The sequence below is a fragment of the Mustela erminea genome, chromosome 9, assembly GCF_009829155.1.
Source record: "Mustela erminea isolate mMusErm1 chromosome 9, mMusErm1.Pri, whole genome shotgun sequence".
NCBI classification, from domain to species: domain Eukaryota; kingdom Metazoa; phylum Chordata; class Mammalia; order Carnivora; family Mustelidae; genus Mustela; species Mustela erminea.
In genome coordinates, this window is record NC_045622.1 from 94,934,356 (window position 1) to 94,962,253 (window position 27,898).

General features: G+C 53.9%; 2 protein-coding genes across 7 annotated transcripts in view; both read left to right on the forward strand.

Moving 5' to 3' along the window:
• PRDM11 (PR/SET domain 11) overlaps positions 1–26,868 on the forward strand; it is a 77,305-nt gene extending 50,437 nt beyond the window's left edge. For 5 of the 6 annotated variants that reach the window (XM_032357540.1, XM_032357538.1, XM_032357541.1 and 2 more), the window contains 4 exons: positions 3,867–3,934; positions 18,776–18,963; positions 22,793–23,419; positions 24,638–26,868. In XM_032357540.1, coding sequence (XP_032213431.1) covers positions 3,867–3,934; positions 18,776–18,963; positions 22,793–23,419; positions 24,638–26,802 — 3,048 coding nt within the window. In that variant the 3' untranslated portion in view covers positions 26,803–26,868. The remainder of the gene's footprint in view (positions 1–3,866; positions 3,935–18,775; positions 18,964–22,792; positions 23,420–24,637) is intronic. The other variant, XM_032357542.1, reaches the window with a different exon arrangement.
• Positions 3,941–12,383, forward strand: LOC116598557 (myb-related transcription factor, partner of profilin-like). Its single transcript, XM_032357544.1, has 2 exons — positions 3,941–8,208; positions 11,183–12,383. The coding sequence occupies exons 1-2, from the start codon at positions 7,743–7,745 to the stop codon at positions 11,758–11,760; spliced, it is 1,044 nt and encodes a 347-aa protein (XP_032213435.1). The 5' UTR covers positions 3,941–7,742; the 3' UTR covers positions 11,761–12,383.
• Positions 26,869–27,898: the final 1,030 nt, after the last annotated feature.

The following is a 27,898-nucleotide window of genomic DNA, read 5'->3' on the forward strand; positions in this document are numbered from 1 at the left end:
AGGAGGGAGCAGGCTCCCCGCTGAGCAGAGAGCCGAATGCGGGGATCGATCCCAGGACTCTGGGATCATGACCTGAGCCGAAAGCAGAGGCTTTAACCCACTGAGCCACTCAGGCGCCCCCGTTATGCGCCTTGTGAATTTTTTAAGAGTGGGACAGAGAGGTCGTAGGCAGTGAACCCTCCCGGTGGAAAGGCACACTGTCAGGGCCTGTGGCTGCCGCAAGTGAAGGGGAGGATGGAGACACCCATCGGGGAGGTAGGGGAGACATGGGCCTTGGAGGCTGTGACCCCAGGTGCAGATTTTATTGTAAGCACTGCAGATGACCCTGGGTGAGTGACATCCATAAAGATGATAGTGGCTGCTCCGAGGAGAACTGGTGGGGCATCCGGAGCCCTATCAGGGGAGGGAAGTTAGGGTTTCCTGTGCTCATCTGGAAGAGAGCTAATGGCTCAGACTGGCATGGAAGCAGGACACGGTGGAACTGGAGGGGAAGTTTTGACATGCGATGGCAGGACTTGCTGAGGGATTGGATGGGGGGCTTTGAGAGAGCAAGGGATGATGGGTAACTTGTTTTTGTTTTTAACAGCCTTTTCAAGACATAATTCACATACTGTACAGTTCGCCCATAAGAAGTATACAATTCACTGGTTTTTGATAGTAGGGATGGCTTTTTTGAAACCTGAGTGTGTGGTGGTTTCAGATACGTGATGAGGCAAGTAGGAGAGGACTGGGCTTGGGGGTGGGTCTGGGGGAGTGGGTACCTTGGGGGAGGTAAGTTTGAGGTGCCCCTGAGACAGCCAAGGAAAGGAAGTCACGTGGGAAGTCAGATAGTCACAGCTGGGGCTTGAGGATTATGAGTAATGAACAAGTTGAGAGTCTGGAGATGGATGGGAATATCCAGAGGAACAGCGTCGGTAAAGAAGGTGTGTGTGGAAGGGGCAAAGGAGCTTTTAGTCCAATGCACTGAGAGTTCATGCTTTGACCAGCCCCCACCCTTTTTTCCCCAAATATTACAGTGAGAGCCCCCCCAACAAAAAAGATAAACCCTCCCACCAAACCAAATCTCCAAAACTAATGAAGACAGTGTTAAAAAGACAGCCTCTGAATATCAATGACAAATGAATTCACTCTAAAATGAAAATTATATTCTGAAAGTGAATTTAAAATAACTATTTAGGATCTGTATCAGGAATTGGTTTGACTGTGAGTAATAATGGTAGCTCAATCTAAATAGGAGTTAAATTTTCTGTTATGAATATAGTCTAGGCCTGGTGTTGCTCTGCTCCACTAAGCACTCAGGGAACCAAGCTTGACCCCAGCTCAGAGTGTATCCTCAGAGCGTAAGTTGGTTGCTAGAACTCCAGCTATTACGTCTGCATTCCAGGTAGTAGCATGGTGGAAAGGCATGTATCAGCTGTCTTACAAAGAAGTTTTTGGGAAACTGACACTTGACCCTTCCACCTACATCCTATTGGCCAGAATTTAGCTAGCAGAGAAACCAAGAAACATATTCTGGTTTTGTTTTGTTTTGTTTAAGCTTATTTATTTATTTAGTGATCTCTACACCTAACGTGGGGCTCTAATCCATGACCCCAAGATCAAGAGTCATATGCTCCCCCGATAGAGCCAGTCAGGTGTCCCAAAATGTATTGTGTTATTACAAATAACCAGGTGCCCAATTCTAATCCAGGGGTTCTATTACTGTGGACAAAGGAGATAATAGATAATGAAGGATAATTAGCAGCTTCAGCCTTACGATCCTTGAAGAAATAAAGGAAGGACAGTACACATTTAAAAGAACAAAACAGTGGATTTTTGTTTGTTTGTTTGAATTTCAAATGTCTGCTCTTAGAAAGGTATCATTAAGAGAATGAATAAACAAGCCTTTGATTAGGAGAAAGTATTCATATATCCTATGTCTCATGATGGACTGGATCCAAAAAATATTTTTAAAGAACTCTCAAAACTCAATAATAAAGAAAAAAAAACCAGTTTTTAAATGAGCAAAGATTCCAATAGACTCTACCCCAGAGAAGATACATAGCTGACAAGTAACTGCATGAAAAGATGCTCAAAATCATTAATCATCAGAGAAATAAAATTAAAGCCACAGAGATATTGCTTCATGCCTATCAGAATGGCTAAATTAAAAAGACTGTCCATACCAAGTGTTGGCAAAGATGTGGACCAGCTGGTGGGTCCATACGCTGTTGTATGGGAATGTAAAATGTTGCAGCCACTTTGGGAAAACAGTTTAACAGTTTCTTAAGTTGTACATATACTTACCATGGGACCCAGCCATTCCATTTCAAGGTATTTGCCAGCAGAGATGTGTGTGTCTACAGAAAGACTTATAACTGGATTCTCTTACCAGATTTAATTGTAATAGCCAGAAAGGAGACAGAACCCAAATACCTATCAAGAAGTAGATAAAAAAAAAAAAATTATGGCACACCCAAGCAGTGGAATACTACTTCCCAGTACAAAGGAATGAAGTCTGGTACACACATCAGTATGGACAGATCTCAAGATAATTGTGCTGAGAACATGGCTTCTATTTGATTTCATTTATATAAAATCCTAGAAAATGCAAAGTAATTTATGGTGACAAGAAGCTCACTGGTTTCCTGTGGCCTGGGGATAGGAGGGATGGAGGGAGATAGGAGGGGAAGATTCTGGGGCACAAGGAAATTTGGGGGTGATGGGTATGTTTGTTTTCTTGATTGTGGCAATGGGTGTACACGGTTGTCAAAGTTTATCAAATGGTACATTATATGTCAATTACAGTTCAGTAAAGCTGTTAAGAGAGGGAAACAGAAGGAACATGATTTTGTCAAACAGAGGTAGAATGAAGAAAAGATAGATATGAAGATTCTGGGAATGAAAATATTCATTGCATTAAAAGTGCTCATTTAAAAAGAAAGGAAAAAGAAAAGAAGAACTTTAATAAGGGGATGAATTCTCCACTGGACACAGTCAAAGAGAGAATTAGTGAATCGGAAGAGAGTTCTGAGGATTATTTTCAGAGCACTGCCTGGAAAAGGGGAGAAAGAAAAATAGAAAAAGCTAGTCAAAAGACACGGGGAATAGTCCCAAATATGTTTAATAGAAATTCTACACAAAGAGAAAATGACTAGAGAAAATGACTAAAAAGTTTCTATGACTAAGAGTTTCTCAGAATTTTCCAGAATGGAAGAAGAGATATGTGTTCACCAAGTAATATGCTTGTTGAGTAATAAGAATTTTAAAGGAGTAAATCCTCCACTTCAAAAATAGAGGGAAATTGCACTAAATAAAAAGTGAAGGGAAAACCTTAAATTTCACCCTTGACAGCCTTTCCACAATAGAACAACGGTAGTTTCCTGAACAGCCTATAGCAGCCTTTTGGGCAATCTTCCAGGGGCTGAAAGGCAATTAAACAGTCTGCCTAGAACTCCATACCCAGCTGAACTCTGATTCAAGAGTGATGAGGAAATCAGGACATTTTACAGAAGAGAAGGGACCAGCCCATCCCTGTCGCTCTTGACCAGCTTGAGGCTGGGGAGAGGAGGAAGCCCCTGTCACGTGTGCTCAGACATCCAGTGCTGGGGGAAGCTAGAGGGAAAGAAGAAGGGCTGGATCTAACTTTCATCATTGCAGTATGGGGCTCCTGGAAGTTCTGCTTGTCTGCCATGTTTCTGGTCTTCCGTTAGGACAGGAGAAGGAGATGGGATTCCTGGCCCCTACTCGGTTTTCAGTCCTGCAGCAGTAGAGGCATTGTACAGGAGGGCAAGTGGAAGGGAGGGAGACCCTGGCTTGGGGAGGAGCCCAGGGACACGAGAGCCACTCAAGAGTGGCGCCTTCTAGACTTTCTCTCTGTCTTCCAGATTGTGGACAAGAATAACCGCTACAAGTCTATAGATGGGTCAGACGAGACTAAAGCCAACTGGATGAGGTGAGTCCTGCTTTCTGCTGATTTCCCAGGAGTCTTTCCCAAACTCCAGAAAGGAAGCCAAGGGAGTGTGCTGGGGCTTATGAGGTCTCCAGCAGTGGAGGCCCCTGAAGGCCCCGGGACTGCTGTTTGCAGGGTTTGGGATGTATGTAGCTCTGGGAGGACCCTTTTGCTTCCCCAGCCTTCCATCAGGGCGCTCTGGAGGAAGCCTGTGGGTTACAGATGGACCCCTAACGTCTGCACATTCATCCTTGTGTCTGGAGCACCCAGGGCCCCCAGCTCTGGGCAGCATTCCCACCAAGGAGGGGGCGTCCCTCCCCTGAGACGCTGACCCCCTCACAGGGCCGTCTCCTGCTGTGGGGGTGCAGGACTCATCCCAGTGCAGCTGCCAGCACTTGTTGAAGTTGCCCCGTGGAAAAGGAGGCTTCTGGCACTGTCTAGCTTAGTTGTCTATGGTACTCACCGCCCAGGCATGAGTACTTTCAAGAATGGTTTTACTGTGTTGCCGTGTTTGGGACAGAAGTTTGCGCCAGAAGGATTCTTCCTGGCTGGCCAGAGAGAGCAGGAGACTGGCCCAGGGCTGCTCAGGGGTGGCGGGACTGAGCCTGGAACTGAGGTCTCCGCCCACAGCCCTCCTGTTTGGTCTGCGCTGCTGGCCCGGGCAGGGGTTGCCAGGTTCCCGCCCAGAAGGGTCTGTGCTCTGTGTGGGAGGTCAGACTTGCTCTGGCACCCCCCTGGTGCCTCTCTCTAGGCCCCAGGAGCTGTGACAGGGAGTTTGGAGCTGGGTTGGAAGGGGAGGGCCTTGCGTGGCCGGACCAGGGCCACCACAGATTGGGCCTTCTGTGGGCTTTTGCGCGGTTCTGTCACTCTTGGCGGCTGGGGGATGTGAGAGAGGTTGTGCCCGGAGGGAGGGCCATCAGGAGCTTCCTGAGAGGGAGTGTGCTGTATTTCAACTCTGCCACCTTCCCAGCAAACAAGGAGAAGTTGGTTGGAGGTGAGAGGCTATGATGAGGTCTGCTGTCTCCTTCCCCAAGCCTTCCTGCCCACCTGTGCTCCCCACCTGAGAGCTGCGGCTGGGGAGCATGGGGAGGGTGGGGAGGGAGAGAGGGGCTGTGGCTTACACTCTCCAGAGCACGCTAGGATTTGTCCTCTTATTGGGGGGCGGCTGTTCTCACTGCCACTTAACAGGGGCAGAAACAGAGGGTGCCCAAGGACAGGTGGACCTTTCCCTCCAGCGCCCTTTCACATCATCTGGAGAGCTCGTGCCCTGCAGGGGACTCCAAGAAGGCCATGGTCACACTCCTAACCACCTTCTCCCTGACCACTGGGTGCCAGTCATCCTGGCCCTTGGAAGCCCCACCCATTTGCAGAGCTGACCATGGAACGGGGTGCCCTTGATGGCCCTCGACAGCCTGGCCCTCCCAGTCCTCCCCGACTCCCTCCTTCCACCGGGAAATCATTTTCTGTACCGCACTTGTTGAATGGAGGCACGGACAGTGTGCTGCCAGGGCCCAGAGGACAGAGCAGGGGGCCTTTGAGCTGGACCCTCCCAGGGTCCGGGTTGCATTTGAGGGCACTGTGACCAGCCACACAGAAATGGAAACCAGACTGGCGGCCCGGGCATCTTCCCTGTGGCTCCTGCCTGGCTCTAGGTGAGCAAAGGACAGTGTGTCTGAGTGCAGCCTGGCTTCAGGGCCTTTTTGCACCGGAAGCTTGGCCGGCCGAGCTGATTCCGTGCCACGCTTCCACCCCTCTCTGATCTTTCACTCTGGGGACAGGCTTGACCACAACCCCCAGGAAAGACATCATGTGAACTAGCTGGACGATCCTCTGACATCCCAGAGATTCTGACTTTATCAGGCCAAGGATGAGCCCTCGGTACTGGTGTTTCTAAAGCTCACCATAGCGAGGCTGACGCGCTGCTCGTGTTGAGAGCCCCTGCCCTATCCTGCCCTTCCTGCCACAGTGGTACAGCCGAGGCCCAGAGCGGGGCAAGGTCATACGCAAGGTCATACGGTCAGGGGCAGAACCAGAACCTGAACCCAGCTCTGGACTTCTGGGCCTGCGTTCTTTCTGCTTGTGCCCAGGGCCCAGGCAAAAGCAGGACCTCCTGGGCTCTGTGTGGGGTGGGTTCTGCTCCTGCAGCCTTGCTGGCACGGAGTCTGGCCTCTCAGCCAGCCCCGATCTAATGCAAGATGGCGCCAGTTGGGACCCCTCTCTTTGAACAGTCAAGGAGTAGGGGTGGTTGGGAATGTGGTTTGTTGCCACGGAGATGTCCCTCTGGTGGTAATTGGAGGGGAAAAGCCAGTTCCATCCTGGGAACCTGCCTTTCCCTTTAATGTACAACTTCCTTTTGTGCTTATTCACTCCACTGTGCAGACATCCTCTCTTGTACCGTGACAACTTCGGGTCTTGTGCATGATTGAATGGAGTTGATGAGTTTTTTCAAAAAATTAAGTGGTGGGCCGGGAAGAGAATGGGCATCGACATAATGATTGTTGACCTTATGGCCTCCCTATGCTGGGGGCTCTGCGTTCATGAGATTGGTGGTCTGAAACCAGGGACTCTTTTGCTTTGAAACATGCTGGGTGGTCACGAGTCTTCGGGAGAATGCTACTGGTTTCTATCAGGGAGAAGCCAAGGATGCTGAGAAACGTCCCACATGGCCCAAGATGCCCGTTCCCACTCACAGAGAAGTTTCTAGCCCCAAATGCCAATAGTGGAGAGACTGAAAACCTCCCCCAGGAATTCCTCCTGGCAGCCCTAGAAGCTGATCCTAGAACTACCGTCCTCATTTAAGAGTGGGAGGCTGGTTTGCACAGGAGACTCTGCATCTAGCTCCAGGTCATCTGAGTGCAGGTGCGGGCCCCTGTCACCATCTTGGCCTGGTAACAAAGCCCCAGCCTTCCCTTCTCCCGAGCTACGGTGCTCTGAGTAGGTGGGGTGGGGAGGTGAGGGCGGAAGGATCTTTGCGTCTCCCGCCTCTCGCCCTGGTTGTGGGAGTGGCAGGGGAGGGACTCAGGCTCAGGATTCCTCTCTTGGGTGGTCTCAAGGTCTCAGTCAGTCGAACAGCCCCTGGCTCCTCTGTGCAGTTGGAAGCCAGGGTCACTCCTGGCCTGCATCAGAGTGGAACTGCTGTCCCAGTGGGCACTCACGGGCTGCTCACGTTCTCCCCCGGAGCTGCCAAAAGGCCACAGTGACCCACCCCCAGAGAGTGGCTGCTAGCCAGCACCAAGGTCGGAGGGGAGTGTCCATACCCCCAGAGGTAGGGACCTGCAGGGCACTTGGGAGCCAGGGAGGGAGATGAAGAGAGCCACAGGACAGAGTGAGCTTTCTGTGACCACACCCTAATCACAGGCGTCACCAGCGAGGCCACACTGTAAATAGTCGCCCTGTGAGCCATCTGCAGGGGCAATGGTCTGCCCGGTAAGGACGCTTTGTTTTTCTGGAGGGCTTTAAAGCTCTTGGATGTCGCTCTGCTTTCCCCTCCCTAGTAACGACCCCGAGGTCTGCGCGCCTCTAACTTCTGACCCGGCGGGGAGAGGGATCCGGGAGACGCCAAGTGCACAGCCTGGGCTCTCCCCTCTAGCCAGGGCTGAGGCAGGGCCTGCCACGGAAGGCATCCGACTCAGGCCACGCTCCCACCCGCTATGCCGCACCCCTCCTGCTCTCCTGCCCCCTGAGGAGTAGGGGAAGGGGCCTCTGGCTAGGAGGAGGGTGTGGTGGTGGTGAGCGGGCGAGGGTGCCCAGGTGCCTCCTGGCTCCCCCACTGGGGGCCAGCAATTAGGAAGGAGGAGGACCACCAGCCCTGATGGTCATTTACCCAATTGTGCTTTGTGGGATATTCAACCCAAGGAATGTGGCGCCCCTGGCCGAGCGCAAGAGGAAACCCAAGTTCTCCAAGGAGGAGCTGGACATTCTGGTCACGGAGGTGACCCACCACGAAGCGGTTCTCTTTGGGAGGGAGACCATGCGGCTGTCCCATGCCGACAGGGACAAGATTTGGGAAGGCATAGCTCGGAAAATCACCTCCGTCAGCCAGGTCCCCCGCTCCGTCAAGGACATTAAGCACAGATGGGATGACATGAAACGGAGGACCAAGGACAAGCTGGCCTTCATGCAGCAGTCCCTGTCGGGCCCCGGGGCTGGGGGCCGGGCCCCCCCCATCGTGCTCACTGCCCACGAGAGGGCCATCGAGTCAACCCTGCTCACAGCCCACTCCGGGCACAGCTTCCCCAGGGCAGAACTGGATGGCACCGACAGCCCGTCAACCAGCTGTGAGTACCGCCGGCCTCCCCTCCAGGCCTCCCCACTGCCTGCTCCCCGGCCTCCTCTTCCTCGGCCATCCCCCCCCTCCCTGGCCCTCTCCTCTCTTCTGTCCCTCCCCGTCTCATCCAGTCTTCCCGCGTACCCTTCCCTCCTTCTCCTGCTTGGTCTTCTCCGCCCCTTTCCGTTCATTCATTCTAGAATATTTCCTGAACTCTGTGCCAGGAGCTGTGCCGGGAGCTGGGAAGACAGAGTTGTATATAAAACCTACAGCACCCCTGCCCTTGGGTCGTCCCTAGACTCGTGGGAATACACGAGCTTTAAGTCGTTGTACAAGGACAGCCGTTAGGAAGAGATCAAGAGTGGACGCAGGAAGTCCTGAGAGCCAGGCTGACTTCCCAGGCGCACGCCCTAGACCACCTGCTCGGTGTCCCTTGGGCTCTGCGCGCACAAGGTCACGGTGCTGACTTTACTGGGCTGCTCTTGCCTTCCTGAAGTTCATAGTCATTTCTAAACAAGGGGCCCTGCATTCACATTTTGCATTCGGCCCCGCCAGTTCCCTCGCTGCCCTGTCTGATGGCCAGGGACCCTGGATCTGACTCTCCCTGGGGGGTAGGGGAGGGCTCCCAGGAGTGGCCTGGGAACTGGGAGGCACAGGGTGAGTAAGAGTTAACTGGCCTCGGCAGCGTGGGGCTCCGGGAGGGGAGCAGGGAGCCTCCAGGCTGAGAACTGCATGTACAGAGGCCCCGCATCAGGAAGGCGCTTGGCACGTTCCAGGACTGAGAGGAGCCAGGGAAACCCAGTGTAGCAGGCGCGGGGGAGGGGGCGCAGGAGGAAGCCAGCCAAGTCTTCAGGGCCCAGGACAGGGTGCAGGGGGTGAGGTGGGGGGGAATCAGTCTTTTCTCTCTCTTTTCCTAATGTCTTGACTTCTGCGTTCTTTTGCTGCGGCTACCCACTCCCACTCCTCGTGGTCCTCTGCCTCTCTTCCCCGCTAAGGCACTCTCAGGTCTGCCTGTCTCACCAGATCTGCTCCCTGTCCCTACTGCCCCCACGCCCCCCTCCACCTCTCTTCTGCCCCGTTCTCCTGGGCTTCCTGTGTCCCAGGATGGACTTGGATGCCTCGGGCTTGACTGGAATCTCCAGGCCCAGCAGGCTCTAGTTGGGGCTGTAGTTCGAGCTGAGGCTCCCCTGATGGGACGGGGGAGCAGTCAAGACCCTTCTGTGCTGGGGCCGCACCCCCTTCAGTTCTGGCTTCTGCACACGCCCGCCCCCCACCCTCAGCCCACCGTCCCAATGGGAGCCCGGCCTCTGAGAAAGGGAGCAGGGCAGAAGGACTCCAGGGAAGTCAGCGGCTGGCCAGCCTGGGGAGGGTGATTCACAAAGACCCTGCTTCCCTTCCAAGGCCCCATGCCGTTGTCGGGATTGGGATTGTGCTAGTTTCCTGTTTGGCTAGCGCTCGTGACAGGTGGCCATTCGGGGTCAGTTCTTTGGGACTCAGAAAGGAACAGAGACCGTCCCGTCTGACTTCCTTGCTATGTAGACAAGGCAGCTGAGCTCCAGAGATGAGGCAGCCCCCGAGCTAGATTCTGAACCAGAACTCAAGCCCGGGTCTGCCAGCTCCCCGTGAATCTGTGTTTTGCTAAATTATGGGGTGATTCCGCCCAGTTACGAGAAAAAGAAGGGGGCCTACGAGTCTGTGAAGTCTATGCCCTCCATCCTGCCCTGCTCTCTCCTCCATCTCCCTAACACAGAAGGTAATGAGGTTACCAAATGTGACCTGGCCTGGGCAGGGGGCGTGGGACCCCTCCCCTGCAGGCTTGGCCAGTCCTCCTTTCCCAGTCAGTGGACCAGCTGCTACAGCACGAGGCCAGAGGCTCTGTGGAAGGAGGCCCTGGAAGGGAGAGGGCACCGTCACCTCAGCCCCACCCTCTCCTTCCAGCCCTGCCACGCCAGAATGGGTGTCCTGGGATCCCCGGGGTGGGGAGGATGGCAGCTGTCCCACCGGGTACGCTATGAGTAATTGGGCTCTTCCCGAGCCCGCCTGAGGGAGGCCCTGGACCCCGTGGAGGCATGCGTGTGGCTGGGGTCAGCATGAGTCTGTCCTCCCCGTCACCTCGCCTGAGGGTGGTTCTGCATTTAGCCCCCTGGGATGCCCAGAGAACCCGTATATTTTTTATTCCTGCCATGGGAACCCGCTCCTGATCCGGCTCCCAAGAGAGCAGAGGCCTGAGTGTGTGGGGGCTGGGCCCCTCTCCCTGTGACTGGCTGCAAGGAGTCGTCTGTGTGAGGGCGCCTGCAAGCTGTCAGATACTTCCGGGTGGCCCACCAGGGGGGCGGGTCGAGGGGGACATCAGGGCTGGCCGCTGGGATGGCTTCCCTGCTACACACCCCCCAGTCAGCTCCCTCCCACGCCACCCTGTGCATTGGCCCCCTGTGACCACTTAGAGCTGCAGATTCTTTCCAGGCCACAAGGGGGCGCAAGCAAGTCCACCGCGCGCAGGGAGGCTGGAGCCTTTGGGCAGGTGTGGCTCCTGAGGCTTTTGCCACCTCCCTCCTGGCCGCTCTCTTGTTTAGTTTCCCTGGCAACCCTGCTAGGTGGGCAGGTGGTGGGTTAGGTGGACAGAGCAGGTATCAGCTTTGCTCTGCCGAAACTGAGTCCCAGACAGATGAAGGGAGCCACAGGGTCGACCTGGGCTCCCCAAGAAAGCCCTGACGTGGGCTATCGCGCCAGAGTGGTGCCGCTCCGGCAAGAGGAAGGGGGACCTGGGCAGTCCTCGTGCCTGCCCTTCTCCCCGGGGGCGCCTGGCTCCCACGCCTCAGGGATTTGGGGAGCAAGTGCTTCTCTGGGGGTGGGCGGTGCTGAGTGAGCCTCAGGGGTGGTGGGGCAGGGGGACCAGAGAGTGACCTGGGGGTAGGCCCAAGCCCACGGCTGCCCCCTGTCTTTCCGTTTTAATCAACTGCCCTTCTCTGTTTCTGTCCCCCAAGATGATGAAGATGAGGAAGCCCCTGGGCCCTCGAGGCAGCCTCTGCGGGCGTCCCTGCAGCGGTCCGTGGAGGAAGAGGCCCGCCTGGCCAGGCCCACCCTGCTCCGCTCCTCCTCCTCCTCGGACCAGTCTGAGATGGTGGGTCCCAAGCCGGAGGCCCTGCCTCGGCCCTCACCCCAGGCCCAGGCCGCCTGCAGGACCCCTCGGCCACACCTCAGCCCACCTAGCACAAGCCTTGACTGGCAGCTCCTCCACGCCCACGTCCAGCAGACCGAGGCGCTCCAGCAGATCTGCCAGGAGCTGGTGACCGTGCACCGGGACATGGCAAACAGCATGCACGCCATCGGCCAGACCATGGCCGAGCTGACCAGCCGCGTCGGTCAGATGTGCCAGACGCTGACAGAGATCCGAGACGGTGTTCGGGCGTCTCAGCAGGGGCCCGATGGGGTAGCACCCACAGGCTCGACCAGTCGGGCCGAGGCCCCGCCGGCAGAGCCCCCGCAGGCGGCCCCAGCCCCGGCCCCAGCCCCAGCCCCGGCACGGACTACCAGGTCTCGGAAGAGAAAGCACAATTGCTAGCGCAGCCCGTCCACAGGAGGAGGAAGAGAGATGGAGGATGGGGGCCCAGCTCGACACAGGAGCTCGTCTTGTGTCCGGGACTGATGGCACCTGTAGGATACCGGGGAGCCCGCCATCTCCTCCCCACGTGCAGCTCAGCGGCCCTGGGCTCCCACAGAGTCTGCTCCGGCCCCGCACCCTCGTCTTTGGTTGAGGCTGAAGATGTGGACGAAGCTGCCTGCGGGCGCTTGCTCGTGCTGGAGAGGTGGCCTCCCCGGGTCTGCACCGCAGCGGCGGGCCTCGTGGGGACGCAGGCAGCAGGAGCAGGCAGTGTCTGAATGGGGAATCCTGCTTGCCAACCTCAGGGCTGCCACAGCCGCCCCCCATGGCCAGATCCTGCTGCTTCCCAAGGGGGTGAAGCTTGAGGACGGGCAGGGGGAGCGGAGCCCCTGCCACGAGGGGCCCGTGCTCTCCTTCCCTGGGGCTCTGAGCGTGCCCAAGGGTGCCCCTGCCTTGGCCTTGCGCTTGCCCTTGCGGTGCGTGTGCTCAGCTGCTGCGCTTGCCTTTTGTGGAGTGGGGAGACGAATGGGATGGCGTCGGAGGAAGGAGAAGATGCCCTGGTGTTCTCAGGGCACCTTCCACTTTCCCTGCATTTGCAGATATGTGATCTCAGTGGGTCTTCAGGACAGCTGGAAAGGCAGCCGAGCCGGGTGTTTCCGGCACCGTCAAGACCAGCATCACCTGCATTTCATAGATGACAGATGACGCAACAGTTAGGCCAGGTGTGGGGCGGTGGGGTGGGGAGCAGGCAGGCCCGGAAGCCGGGTCTGTGGATTCTCCCGGCTCCCCTGGTCAGAGGCCAGATCTGGAGTTGGGAGGCGGTGGTGCTCCTTGCCTCCGCTCTCCTGGGGTGCCCCTAGGAGGCAACAACAGCATTTAGGAAGTGAGTCCCTGACACCACCCTGGCACTAAGGCTGGGGTGCTGGGGAGAGGCAGGGCCCGAGCCTTGGCACCCACAGGGTGACTCCTCCTGTGGCTTCTAGAAGAACCCAGCAGGGCTCCTGTCCCATCCAAGCTCCAGCATGCCTCTCCTCCGCTTGCTTGGGCTGCATATGCATTAGCTACCCACGTGTCTAGCTTCATGTTTCATTGTGGAGTGTGGACAGACAGCCAGGTTCCTCGAGTCAGGGGGGGTGGTGGGGTGGCACTTGCGAGCTTAGCTCTCCCCCACGTGTAGCTCAGCTCTGTGTCCTCTTTGCTCCCTGGCCCGAGGCTGACCCCAGCGGAAGCTCTCCCCCTGCCCGCCCCCCCACCCTCTCCCACGTCCGCCCCCTAGAGCCATGGTGGGGGTGGGAGGACTGCTCTCTCCAGTGCCTGCTGTGGCTGTTCCTGGAGTGCTGCTTCTAAAGCCAGACCACGCTTTGTCCCATGTTGAGAGCATGAGGGACACCGGCAATGTCCCTGTGTCCTCAGCTCTATCTCCCCACTCTGTGGTTCTTTGGGGGCTCCTGCTACCCCAGACCGAGCAGCCCCCTGTCCGACAGCCCAGTGGCTTGATCCTTGCCTGGCATCCCCTGCCCTCCAATGCTGGAATCCAAGATTGCCTTCCCAAGTCTTTTTGTTAAGATGGCAATAAAAAGAAATTGATCTCACACTTGGAACGCACCCAGTCTCCAGGATCTTTCTTTGGTGTATATTCTCTTTCTTCGCTTCCTGTGAAAACCTCAAGGCCCGCAGAGCAGGGGTTAGGTGACCGAGGGAAAGCATACCAGCCAGAGGGGGCTCCAGCGCTGCCGGCATTTCCTGGTTCCGAAAGGACTCAGATGGCCTGCGTCGGGCGGCGTGCTAGCTAGCCCTGTGAGGACAGGAACAGAACTGGGGAGCTGAGTGAGGCGAAGCCACATAGGAAACCGTTCAGCCATGCTTGAAGTCTGCACAGCACAAGCAGAGCGTGCGTGACTAAGTGACTTTTACCTTCTGCTCCTTAAAAACAGTTAGGGGTCCTGGAAAAACAAAAGTCACCATTTCTGACAGGAGACTCTAGAAGGATCAGGGGCTATCCATTTGCCAGTGTACTTCAGGGACCAGCCTGAGGCATGAACTTTTTGGGGGGGACGTCTCCCCACTGATCCTGGTATCTGTCACAAGGCAGGACCCCGCCCACCGAAAGCTGAGGCTTTCAAAGTACCCAGAGCAGTTCCTCCAGGTCCCTTTGGGAGCCTCCTCAGAAGAGAAGGGACCTCCTAACCCGGGTGTTGCCCAGGCTTCCTCCTAGTCACACAGAGAGGTCCTCCCAAGCAGGAAATCCCTAACTCCCGACCAGGGATCTATCCCCTCTCTAGAAGTTTCCAGCTCCCCTTTGACCTCCTGGAATCCAGCTCATCCTCTTCTGCAGGGCCGTGGAAATCAAACGTAATCCCATTTCTGCCACAGGCAAAGATACTGGGAAGCTGGGATCTTCTCCAGCCCCATCCAAGAGCTGAGCAGGAACTGACAGGCCCCTCCCTCTGTTCCTGGGGAGGGAAGGGATAAAGTTGGAAGCAAAGGGGGCAGAAGAGCCTGTGAACTTGAGATGAAGTTTCTTTCGTTTCTTTTTGTTGGCTTTAGTGGGGACTGTGGGTCTAGCTCATCAAAACAGGAAGGCGAAACTGGGGCCAGTGGTTGGAAGTGAGTGGGCAGCCAATTTCAGCGTAAGATAGGGAAGTCCGACCTAAGGGCCTGATGCCTCCAGCCGCTTTGAGAGCGGGCTGTGTGATGTTCTGGCGGAGGCTGGGTGCCCATCTGACCCAAAGACCCACCCTGCTCAGAGACCTAAACATGTGTGAGAAAACAGAACCCAGCCCCTTCTTGGTCCCTCCTTCCCATTTCTGGCTCCGTGGCTGGTGTAATTTCCTTTCTGTCAGAGACATACCCACTGAACAGGACCGTCTGAGCCTGGCCTTTATGTGCCCCCACTCCAACAAAATGGCTGCCCTGTGGGTTATTTTCTCTCTTCTGTTGGAACTGATAGTCATTTCCTGACCCAGCTAGAAAATATGGTGCATTTGATAAGACTCAGTGGGTGATGTATAAAAAGTGTTGTCTTAGTGCTTATCTATCCAGTACCCAAAGTCCGCAAGGAGTTCAGAATAAAAACAATCCATTCTCATCATGAAACGTACAGTCCAGAAAACAAGCCCCCCCACCCCCATCCCCTTGATTGCTTCAAAGGGCATCAGCTTTGTGGGTCTGACTTGAAAAGCCATCAGATGAGCCCTAGCATTTGTAGAGTGGCCTGTGTTAGCCATTTTTTGCCTCCTTCTGACATACTCTGTGCCTTTTCTCCAACAAAGTAGTGACCCGGAAGCAACAGATCGGAGATTTTCACTCTCCAGAAGCCTTATCTTCCAGGAAGGGCTCTCGGAATGGGACAGGCGTGGCTCTTCATAAAGGGATTGTCATATGGGGATAGGAGGATTCTGGGAGTAGATCAAACCATTGGGTGTTATTGCAAAATATTGGTAAGAGGGAGATCTAATTAGAAGCCATTTGTGTTGGGACTCAGCTTGACTCCATTTACCATCTTGAGGGGACGGGTTGTTAACACTTTGCTGGGAGTTGCCATATATGACATATTTCAAGGGCCAAGTTTCAGAACAACCAAATACAACCAGATACTGAACAAATTCTGATCTGTCTTGGAAGATGGGATCATTACAAAGACTACAAATACTTGGAGTTCTCTTCTAAACCTTGATTCTTATCAGGCAGGAAACAACCAGGCTTAGAAAGGGAAATTGACCTGAATCTTTCTAAAGCTTCAGACCTAGTCTAGAAGTTGTTCTTTTGAAGAAATGCCTGAGAGTTACGTGCTCCTCATCTCTTTTTCTCCTAAAGTTGAATGCCAGAGAAAATAATTCTAGGTTTTAGAGCTCGATGATTGCTTAAATACCCCACAAAAAAGAGAAGAGTGTCTCTTTCCTTGTGCTTTGTGGTCCAAGTGATTCTTGTGAGGGAAGATGAATGAATGGTTTGCCTTTTGAATCCGGGAGTAGGAAACTTTGGATCTACCCCAGTTCTGTGCTAACCACAAGGGTGATTAATTGTGGATGTCAAACCCCAAGCTTTCACTAAATTGGGGACTGGAAAATATTTTGCACATTCAGAAGAAATCTCAGTTCTGGAGGAAAGCAGACCCCTGTGCTAGAGAGTTATGACTCAGAAGTATTCGTTCAGAAAGGCTTCTTTAGGCCAGGGGTCCTCTTTCCCTTTCCCCGAGTTCATCCTTAGCGGCATGACTGGGCGTCGTGGATATCACAGTATTATCGTCACAGCTCAGGGAGACCAGTGCTCATGTCTGATGCTGACAAGCGCAGACACGTTGAGGCTAAGTTCCTGGACCCAAGCAAGTTCTGGGGATCTAAACTCCAAAAATCCTGCAAGTGTGACTGCCCCCTGGCAGGGTGGAGGCTGCTTCTTCTCTCAACAGGGATGAAGCAGCCAAAAACTCACGTTTGCCCTCCTGCCATCCTTAGCCTTACTGCCACAACCCGGGGACCCGTGCTGCAGCCGGTTGCTAGGGGGATTGGTCCCTGAGCTCTAGTTGTCCCCTTGTAAGGTCATGGCCTCCTCCAGGGTCGAGTAGAACAGAGTCCATAGGGGACTGTCCCCGACAACACGGGGCAATGTAGATTGGCAATGCGGCTGGCCGCCAGGATAGCACCAGTCCTGGAATTGGCGTTTGTGCATGTCTGTTTTTTAGGGGGTGGCTGTGGGGGTAACTGTAGTAATTGCTTAACAAGGAAAACTTGGAAAATACAGAGAAAAAACTGATAAAGCAGATCCCCCGGTAATGGGTAATCAATCACTGGTAAAACAGCGGTGTATTTCTTTCAAGTAGCTTCCCGAGGCGTGTTTTGAAAGCATGATTGGAACCGTAAAGTAAAGTTTCCGGTCCTACTGTTGTCACCCTGTGTTCTATCAGGACAGTTTTTCCACGTCGTGAAAAATCCTTTGCAAACATTTTCTTTAGATGAGTAACAACATTCCATCGTACGGATATACCATGGTTTACTGAACCGTTTCTCCAGGGTTAGAGGTTTCAATGTCTTTGCTTTTGCACGATTGTAAACAGTGGCACAGGCAGGGTGATGGGAGCACAGTTTGTCTACTTGGTCTACATTTCATGGTCCCTTTTTAAATTTTGCAAAAATTGTGACAAAACGTATATACCATAAAATTGACCATTTTAACCACTCTTTGTTTTCAGGTGTACAGTTCGGTGGCATTCATTTCATTTACACTGGGCACGCATCACGACCATCCCTCTCCAGAGCTCTTTTCGTCTTGTCCAACTGAGACAGGATACCCATTAAACCTTAACTCCCCATTCCCCAGCCGCCAGCCCCCCGCGCCCCACCCCCGCACCCCACCTCTGCCCCACCCCGCTCACCACTCATGTACTTTCTGTCTCCCTGAATTTAGCTCTTCTATTCCAACAAAGTACCTCATATAAATGGAATCTTATGGTATTTGTCCTTTTGTGACCTGCTTATTTCACTTAGTATGTATCTTCAAGGTTCATTCATGTGCTAGCATATATCAGAATTTCCTTCCTTTTTCAAGCCCAGTAATGTGCAGCGTGTGCGTACCCCACATTCTATTTATCCATTTATCCACTAGTGGACGCACGGGTTGCTTCTACCGCCCAACTATTGTGAATCGTGCTGCTAGGAAGGTGGGTCCACGAATACTTGTTCAAGTCCGTATTACCAAATTTGTGTCCCAAAGGGCCGGGCCAATTTATTCTCTACCATTAGGATGGGAAATGCTTTTCTAGCCAATATGGATCTTATTGTTAAAAAAAAAAAAAAAAAAGGAGAGAAATCTGTGCCAATGAGACAAGTTGCTACTTTGTGTTTCTTATCAGTGATGCTGAATATTTTCCATTGTTCATTTGTTCATGACCCCTGTGGATTTTTTTCTGTGAATTACTCCTTACCCTGGACTGTTCTACAGACAGCTCTCTGGGTTAGGCCAGTCAGACAGATTTTGATTTCTTCCCTCTCCCTTGAGACAAACCATAACCTAAGGGAAAAAGGTTTATTTTTCCAAATTTCCTAGATCATTAAGACGTCAAATAATTTCCTCTTTTGATCTCTATGCCTCCACTTCTCTGTACGTGTTATGTCATCTCATCCTTTAGAGGAGGCAGGTTGGGTGTTGGAAATGTGATTTCAGGGAGAGCTGGTGAAGGGAGAGATACTGAGGGTTTGGTGGAACTTTCAATGTTATCTGCGTGTCACTGGGTTGGTGCTTCACAGACTCACAGAGAAGCTGTGAGTTCTACAGGGGAAAATATAGACTCAAAGCTCCACCTCCCATTTATTAGCTGTGTGGCCTTGGGCAAGTCACTTACCTTCTCCGAGCCTTAGATTCCTTACCTTAAAATAACTTAGATTAGTGAGTGGTTGCTAATCCTTTCTTGTCACTTATCTACTTCCATCTTTGTCTGGATTGGACACCCACTTTTTAAAGATATTAATCTTCCGCATTTATTAATTGCCCTTTTGGACACCCTTGTCACATGAGTTATTTCTGCTGGGCTTTGTGAAATACTGGAAAGAGTCCGAGAACCCCACACTCCCCACCATCGGAGGCCTGTGGGTGTCTGGGAATCCCTGCACTTAAAAGTTAGTGAGGAAGAAATGACCTGATCTTTCCAGTTTGCTGTCATTTTTGTATCCAGTGTTGAATTGTATATTTACCAGAATCTGGGAGGTAGGCAAGACAACTGTCATTTCTAGGCTCAGAAAACACAGATTCTCAGGGGCTCAAAGACTTGCTCAAGGTCACACAAAAAGGTGAGGTTGAGGCCAGGGACGGGCCCCTAGCTGGTGTCCCAATCGTGGACAGGCAGCTTCCTCTGGACTTTTCAGCACATGCCACATGCTGGTGGACCTCTGACCTCCCACGTCTGCCTGGCACCGTGCCTGGCTCCGGCAGGCACTCAGTGATGAGTGGCCTGTGTGTTCTCACCTGTCCCCCTCACCCCCAGGTACGTGGTCATCTCCCGGGAGGAGAGGGAGCAGAACCTGCTGGCCTTCCAGCACAGCGAGCGCATCTACTTCCGAGCGTGCCGGGACATCCGGCCTGGGGAACGGCTCCGGGTCTGGTACAGCGAGGACTACATGAGGCGTCTACACAGCATGTCCCAGGAAACCATCCACCGCAATCTGGCCAGAGGTGAGTGCCCACCCTGAGGCGAGGGCCACGCCTGCCACCCAACACAGGGGAAAGCAGCTTCTGTGGGTGCTTCCTAAGAAAACCGATGGGAAACGCAGTCTACCAGCAATGGGGAGACCCAGAGGGACTTTCGGGGGGTGGGGTGGGGGGATGGGCAGCTAGTCTGGGTGTGAGCGACAGCTCTGGGGAGGGCGGCAGGCACTCCTGCGTGCTGTCCTCCCTCAGAAACCCTGTTACAGACGTTTGAGAGTATCCAAAGAGACGAGGCCCCAGAGCTAAGCACGGACGTTTCATCAAAATTGATCCTCTTTGACCAAGTCAAAGGGATGGAAAGGAGCTAGAAGGTGCCACTGGCTCGGTAGTAACGAACATTGACTAAGTGGGTCCCACGCACGAAGCTGCTCTTCTGTAGTGTGCACGTGCTTCTCAGGACAGGAGTGCTTACCTCGTGAGCATGCCGGGAGAAGTAGGTGGTACCACACAGAACACATCGAGAGCAATGGCCATCTTGACCCCTGTAAGCCCTCAACTGTGAGTTCTTGATTCTAATGATCCCCTGTGGACTGTGATCCCCATCTCACAACTGCAGAAACCTAGCACCAGATAAATACGGTGACCACCACCACCACCCCCCCCCCCGCCCTGGGGTCACGTGGCTGGGAAGAGCAGTGCGGGGTTTCTCATGCACATCGGTCTCAGTGCAGGGTCTAGCCTCTAACTTACAGTGTTATAGGCCTCTCTGACCAAACTAGTTTCTTCTCTACTACCTCCTGGTCTCCTTGGAAGGCCAAGTCCCATGCTGTGCACGAACAGTGTCTATTAGAAGGCTGGAGGGAGGTGGGAAGGAGACCGTAGTTGTGGGTGATGGCTTGGTGGGTGAGATGTCCATCCAGACTCCATTTAAATGAGTCACTGGAAGGTGTCTTAAAATACGCCCCAGCCCCTAGCCCTTTGCCTCTCTACCATATCCTCAGTCTGGCCAAGGCAAACTGGTGAGTCTGGCTCCTTCTTTCCAGGGGACCTTCCTTGCGCTAAAAATACACATTCAAATACCCAGAGTCCATGTGGTTCCAGGAACCAGGGCTATCCCCAGGCCCGACCATATCACATTCCTGAGCAACCTACTTATTGGAAATAAATCTTCATGTGGAGTGTGAGTGGAGACGAGGAAGAGGGAGTGGGGTGGCCCGTTGCAATTAAGCTATTTTTAGAAACAAAACAGAATAAAGCAGATTGTGGACATTGAATGCACAGCTACTGCCTGACTTGGTAAAAGGTATCTGTGATTGGATGGGCAGTGACAAGGCCCAGTAGACATACCCACTTCTTGTCTTCTTCGGATCTGGGGGTTGGGCATAGGCCGATTTCTCGCGGGAAGGCACGTTTCTATGATGAGATTGCCACGTTTTCCATTTGACCTCTGAAGATGCCTTATGTAAGCGTGTCTGGTACCTAGTAGCAGCTCAATAAATCTTTGTCGAATGGATAAAAAAAGAAATGAATGAAGACATCCAAGAAGTCTCCACGAGAACCGTATCACCAGAAGAAAAGAAAACCAAGAGAAGTCATATCTGAGGACACAGGTTTCATCCCTTGGCCGTAATCTTCTTGAATTCTTCAGGATTTATAATGTCCTTTCCCCCCTCCCAGTGTCTTCTCCAAAGTACCTCAAGCTGCAGTCGTCCTGAGAGAGCTCTGAGACCCAAGGGGAATGCTCAGAGAAGGGAGTGAGCTTTCAGGAGTGGTTCAAAGGAAGCGTGGCAGAGAGATTTGAAATGAGATCCATGAAGACTTGCAAAGATACAGGAGGCTGGCCAGGCTGAGCAGTAGGAAACAGAAAGGACACCGAAAGGCACCGTGTGGGGCAGGGCCAGAGCGGGGGAGGGGGTATGGGAGTGTTCGTCCTAAAGCCCTTGGGAGCAGTGATGAGCTCAGTGGCCTTTGGATGCGGCGGTGGCTCTGTAGCCGGTAGTTTCGGCGGACTGAATAGCTAGCTGGTGGAAGCTTAGACTGTTGTGCCAGCCCCGCTCGGGAAAGGGGATTCCTACCCTCAATCACTGAAGGTCTTGCATGGAAGGAGGTTTCTTTGTAATTGGAGGCTGGGGCCCTGAGAAAGGCCAGAGCATGAATTATTAGTCCTTCTTAAGTAGGGACATTACTCGGAGCCCAGAACTATTTCCTGAAGACAGTGTAAATTATGCCTTTGTGGTTATCTTGTGAGAACAGGACGCATCTGATATAGTGTTTTCAAAAAATTTATGTTATTTGATCTATTTTGAGTTACTGATTCACTTTGTGGTGTTTTCCCCCATATTTTATGGAGGCTTTGAAATCAATTCCATTGCTGCTTAAAGGATTTTTTCAGCCCCTAGATTTTTCTGGAAGGCTTGAGCCCCCAAGAAGTCTCCCATGCATCCTAGAAAATCTGAATGACCTTGTCTTTGAGCAGAGAGGCATGAGGACTCCCTGGTGATGGCCTTGACCTCCTGACATCCTCAGCTCTTTGCTGCCTGACTGGTCCGTGAGAAGTGACAGGGTGGCCCTTGATGTTTAAAGATTTTAAATGGGCAAGTGTCACATCTGATGTGTAATACAACCTGGCTTTTTTTTTTTTTTTTTTTTTTAAACCAGCGTTCATCTTCACGCTTTCTGCCCCTCAGCTGTTATAGAAGTGTAGGCTATGAGAGTCACCTGACTTCCAGTGACCTTGAACATGAGGCTGCTCCTCAGGCGTTCATGTGAGGACAGAAGAGGGGCGTCCTGAATAAGGTAGCCTCTTTTTGCTGTTACCTGTAGGAAACACGGATTTCCTACAGGGCCCAGGGCACAGCCACCCTCGCCAGCTGTGGGAAGCCAGAGCTCTGTCTTCTGGAATACCTGGATCACTCACAGAGACCCCTTGCCCTTCATTCAGAGGTGTTTTTTTTTTTTTTTTTTTTTTTAGCAAACCCCGCTTCCGGAAGCCTAATGGCAATGTATATTTGGGACAAGTTCTTACCGAGATTCATCTCCCAGGGCCCTGCCCTGATCTAGGAAGGCTTTGTGATTTCCCAGTCCTGTGGGCTGCTGCAGGACCTTCTGAGGGTTCCCCGTGAGCATCTGTACCCCCCAGGGAACCCACTTCTGTAGCCATTTATGAAACTATGTCGGCTGTTTTAAAGAATCAAGCTAAAATTACTGTTGGGAGCTCACCAACATCTTTGAAATCAGTCACATGATGGCAAGAGATAGAAAAGGGAACGTCCCTTGAAGGATCAGGTAAGGAGACACAGCTATATTTCAAGCATGCTTTGGGTCCGTGCGGTCACGCCGCTCTGGCCCTATGGAGCCACCTGGAAGCAGGCAGGGAGCAGGGAGGAGCGGACGCGGTGTTTCCTGCGTACCTTTTACCAAGTCGAAGCAGACATCTTCCGATTGCCAGGCCTGGACAAGAAGCCCAGAGGGTGGGGATCCACACGCGCTGAGCTCTGAGGTCTGCTCCCACCTGCCCGGTCTGATTGGTGGGGTGTCCGCTTCTAGGGTGACCGCACTCCCGACTGCCTTCCCCTCCAGCATTCCCTGGACCTATAAATGTGCAGCGTACAGACATAAGGCTCACTCGAAAAGGTCTTTTTCAAGAATTCTTCCCAGTTTTTCGGGTCCCACTCTAGACCCTACGACCCACTGAGTGACTCACCTCTCCCTTTCTGTCGTACCTGCCCCCCACAGGGCCAGCCCCAGAGGAATGTGTCCAGCGAACTGGCTAGCAGGAGTCCTGCTTTGTTTTCTGTCGGTTTCTCCCACTTCGGGGCTTTTCCCCACATCCTCACACCCTGGTTTTCCTTCCTAGGAGAGAAGAGGTTGCAGAGGGAGAAGTCTGAGCAGGCTCTGGATAACCCAGAAGACCTGAGGGGTCCCATTCAGCTCCCCGTGTTGAGACAGGGCAAAAGTCCGTACAAGCGTGGCTTTGATGAGGGGGACGCACACCCCCAGGCCAAGAAGAAGAAGATTGACCTCATTTTCAAGGATGTGTTGGAGGCTTCGCTGGAGTCTGCAAAGGCGGAAGCTCGTCAGTTGGCTTTGAGCACCTCGCTGGTCATCAGGAAGGTCCCCAAGTACCAGGACGATGCCTACAGTCGGTGTGCTATGAGCGTGTCCCATGGCGTGCAGAATGTCAGCCGGACCTCAGGGGAAGGGGACTGGAAGATCCCGCAGGGGGCTTCCAAGGAGCCAGGCCCATTGGAGGATGAAGAGGAGGAGCCTTCGTCCTTCAAGGCCGACAGTCCCGCAGAGGCCTCCCTTGCGTCCGACCCTCACGAGCTTCCCACCACCTCCTTTTGCCCTAACTGTATCCGCCTAAAGAAGAAGGTTCGGGAACTTCAGGCTGAACTAGACATGCTTAAGTCCGGGAAGCTTCCCGAGGCCCCTGTATTGCCAACACAGGTACTGGAGCTCCCAGAGTTCTCGGACCCTGCAGGTAAGTTGGTGTGGTTGAGATGGTGGTCGGAGGGAAGAGCTCCCCGTGGCCAGTGTGAGGGGGCCAGGCGTGCTCTGCGCGAGCCACCTTTGGGGAGCCCCACGCCCGCAGGTGCCTGCCTCAGACAGGCTGCTCCGCAGCCCCCGGGGGGTGCTTTGTGTCTCGCCCTTGTATCCTCCTCGTCAATAAAGGAAGTTCCACTGCAGGAGGGGTGTGTGCTGTGTTCTTGACCCGTTGACCTTCTCTGGCGGTCCTGGGGGTGTCTTAGGCCCATGCTCAACTTCCAAACCCAATCTTTGTCTCTGCCCCCGCCCAAGCAGGGCAGCTCACAGCTGGGTCGGTGCGGAGAGCTCCCGGCCTTCTCGAACTCAGCCCCGGGACATGGCCTCATTCTTCTCTCCCGAGTTGCTGTTCTGCCACACATGGTCCTCTCTTCCCTGCCTGGAACTCCAGAAGGCCTGGGACATACGACCCGTGGCTGCACACCTTGGCCCTTTTCTGTTGGCTGCCTGGATGTTCTAGAGCCCGTCGACAACCAGGAAGGGTTTTTCAGTACACAGCTGCAGCTGAGACCGAGTATTCACATAGCATTTCCTATTTTAACCACATCCCTTAGCTCAGAATGAGGTGTTTCAGATATTCAAAGCATGCGTCCTAACTCAGCTGCATTCTGATCCTGAAATAAGCTGGGGCCGTGGCAAGCTGCCTACGTTGGAGGGCAGCGCACCTCCCTGACCACGTTAGCGCCCAGAGAAACGGAGCCCCACGACTTGGCTGTTTCTGTGACCGGGGCAGGTTGGGTGCGCTCTGTTCTCTCCCGCGGGCTGTTCCCGCAGTGGCCCCAGCGGCTCAGCGGGTAGAGAAGGTGGAGTTCCTTGAGCGCCCACTAGTGGAGGGTAAAGGCAGGCCGCCTGGAGCAGGAAGGCCACCAGGCCTGATCCCCGGAGAGCAAAGGTCACTTGCGGAGAACAGGAGTGCGCATTAAAATAAACGAACGAACAAACGAATGAATGAATGAATAAATAAAAAGGTAGATACATAAATAAATAGATAAATAAATAAATAAATTCTAGGCTGGGATTCAGTCTGTCTCCAGATCTGGCCTCTGTTTCGCAGGGTATGCCACCGACCTCTCGCGCGGAGCCCCCCGCTCATTCTGGAACCACCTGCCGTTTTGGCCACTCGGGGTTCAATGTTTCCTTCCCATTTGTCTTCCAGCCTCGGAGAGCCTGGTCTCCGGCCCCGCCCTCATGGAGGACGACGACCAGGAGGTCGATTCTGCCGATGAGTCCGTGTCCAACGACATGATGACCGCCGCCGACGAGCCCTCCAAGCTGTCTTCCGCCAGCGGGCGCCGCATCCGCCGCTTCAAGCAAGAGTGGCTGAAGAAGTTCTGGTTCCTGCGGTACTCCCCAACCCTCAACGAGATGTGGTGCCACGTATGCCGTCAGTACACCGTGCAGTCATCCCGCACGTCGGCCTTCATCATCGGCTCCAAGCAGTTCAAGATCCACACCATCAAGCTGCACAGCCAGAGCAACCTGCACAAGAAGTGTCTGCAGCTGTACAAGCTGCGGATGCACCCCGAGAAGACGGAGGAGATGTGCCGCAACATGACCCTGCTCTTCAACACCGCCTACCACCTGGCGCTCGAGGGCCGGCCCTACCTGGACTTCCGGCCACTGGCCGAGCTCCTGCGCAAGTGCGAGCTCAAGGTGGTGGACCAGTACATGAACGAGGGCGACTGCCAGATCCTCATTCACCACATCGCGCGCGCGCTGCGCGAGGACCTGGTGGAGCGCGTCCGCCAGTCGCCCTGCCTCAGCATCATCTTGGACGGGCAGAGCGACGACCTGCTGGCCGACACGGTGGCTGTCTACGTCCAGTACACCAGCAGCGACGGCCCCCCGGCCACCGAGTTCCTGTCCCTGCAGGAGCTGGGCTTCTCCAGCACCGAGAGCTACCTGCAGGCTCTCGACCGGGCCTTCTCGGCTCTGGGCATCCGGCTGCAGGACGAGAAGCCCACTGTGGGCCTGGGCATCGACGGAGCCAACATCACGGCTAGCCTGCGCGCCAGCATGTTCATGACCATCCGCAAGACGCTGCCGTGGCTGCTGTGCCTGCCCTTCATGGTGCACCGGCCCCACCTGGAGATCCTGGACGCCATCAGCGGCAAGGAGCTGCCCTGCCTGGAGGAGCTGGAGAACAACCTGAAGCAGTTGCTGAGTTTCTACCGGTACTCGCCGCGCCTCATGGGCGAGCTGCGGTCCACGGCGTCCACCCTGTGCGAGGAGACAGAGTTCCTGGGGGACATCCGCGCTGTGAGGTGGATCATCGGGGAGCAGAACGTCCTCAACGCCCTCATTAAAGACTACCTAGAGGTGGTGGCCCACCTCAAGGACGTCAGCAGCCAGACGCAGCGGGCCGATGCGTCGGCCATTGCGCTGGCCCTGCTTCAGTTCCTCATGGACTACCAGTCCGTCAAGCTCATCTACTTCCTCCTCGATGTGATCGCTGTGCTCTCGCGCCTGGCCTATGTCTTCCAGGGCGAGTACCTCCTGGTGTCGCAGGTGGACGACAAGATCGAGGAGGCCATCCAGGAGGTCAGCCGCCTGGCCGACTCCCCCGGGGAGTACCTGCAGGAGTTCGAGGAGAACTTCCGAGAGAGCTTCAACGGGATCGCCATGAAGAACCTCAGGGTGGCCGAAGCCAAGTTCCAGTCCGTCAGGGAGAAGATCTGCCAGAAGACCCAGGTGATCCTGGCTCAGAGGTTTGATTCCCGCAGCCGGATCTTTGTGAAGGCCTGCCAGGTGTTCGACCTGGCCGCCTGGCCCAGGAACAGCGAGGAGCTCCTGAGCTATGGCAAGGAGGACATGGTGCAGATATTCGATCACCTGGAGGCCATCCCGACCTTCTCCCGGGATGTCTGCAGGGAGGGGCTGGACCCCCGGGGCAGCTTGCTGATGGAGTGGCGGGAGCTCAAGGCGGATTACTATACCAAAAATGGCTTCAAAGACCTGATTGGCCACATCTGCAAGTACAAACAGCGCTTCCCGCTCTTGAACAAGATCATCCAGGTCCTCAAAGTCCTCCCCACGTCCACTGCCTGCTGCGAGAAAGGCCGCAACGCCCTGCAGCGAGTCCGCAAAAACCACCGCTCCCGCCTGACCCTGGAGCAGCTCAGCGACCTGCTGACCATCGCTGTGAACGGCCCGCCGATCGCCAACTTCGACGCCAAGCGAGCCCTGGACAGCTGGTTCGAGGAGAAATCTGGCAACAGTTACGCACTGTCCGCCGAGGTCCTCAGCAGGATGTCGGTGCTGGAGCAGAAGCCCGTGCTGCAGACCGTGGACCACGGGTCCGAGTTTTACCCGGACATCTAGGGGGCCGGCAACCCAGAGTTCACTAAGCTGTTGAATATTTTTTTAATCTATACTCATAAGCTTTGATATATTATATAAATATATATATTATATTATATATATATATATATATATATATATATATACACACATATATATATATATAAACCCACACTGAAAATTTTTAAAAGCCAAGGTGACACATCCACCAGAAGCCACTGGGAGCTTTCAGAAAGGAACGATGTTGGAAACGGACTCTCCTCCACACGATCTGGCAGCTGTAGCCTCCGTGGCCATCCTTTTCCCTCACGGAAGCCCTTGCTGGGGCCACACACGTTCCCACCTCCCAGCCAACCAACAGCCTGAAGCTTAAGGACTGGTCTCTGGCATCCGGTCGAGGTGGTTTGTTGTACGTTTTTGCTTGGGGCTGGAGCGGTTTGGGTTTGGGTTTGGGTTTCTGTTCTTGCCTTCCCTTTTCTCATTCGTTCTGCGACAGGGTGGTCGGCCCCTTTGTGGCCACGCTGGTGGAGCTGAATCCCATCTCTGATTTGGGACGGGGTGGGTGGTGTATCTGGATCAGGGCTTGTGACCCTTTCCCTCTCCCCCTGATTTCAGCTCAGCAGGTCTGTATGCATTTCCTGAGGAGTGTTCTTTCACTGTCTTAGAAACAAACGTGTCGGTCAAACTGTGACACCCACTACTTGCCCACCTCTGTAGCCTCTCCCATCCCTGGGTTATGGATTCCCTCCTTCCAGAACCCCCGATCCTAAAGATCTTACCTGTCATCCTGAAGGCAAAATCGCCTTACCACCGAGCTTGAAATCCTGGGAAAGGGACAAGGTGTGTGTGTCTATGGGGAAGGAGGGGATTTTTTGCATTCCTGTTCTTACGTAGTGTGGGGTAAAATAATTTAATTCCAGTCAGATCCAGGACTGTGGGGGAAATGAAGAGCCAAGAAATCCAGACCCTAACAGGGCAGGGATTTGGGGCTAAAAACAAGTAAAATGAAAGGTATGTATTTCATTTACATGAATTATTTATGCTCTGTCTTTATAATCACAGAATGTGTCGGGGGTATTTTTGTTGTTGTTCCTTTAATAATCAAATGCCTGCTCTA

Excerpts from the sequence above, each read along its gene's own strand:
- LOC116598557 (XM_032357544.1), top strand. The coding sequence starts at position 7,743 with ATGGTCATTTACCCAATTGTGCTTTGTGGGATATTCAACCCAAGGAAT. Across the intron at positions 8,209-11,182 it reads CGACAGCCCGTCAACCAGCT|ATGATGAAGATGAGGAAGCC; the intron begins GTGAGTACCGCC and ends CTGTCCCCCAAG.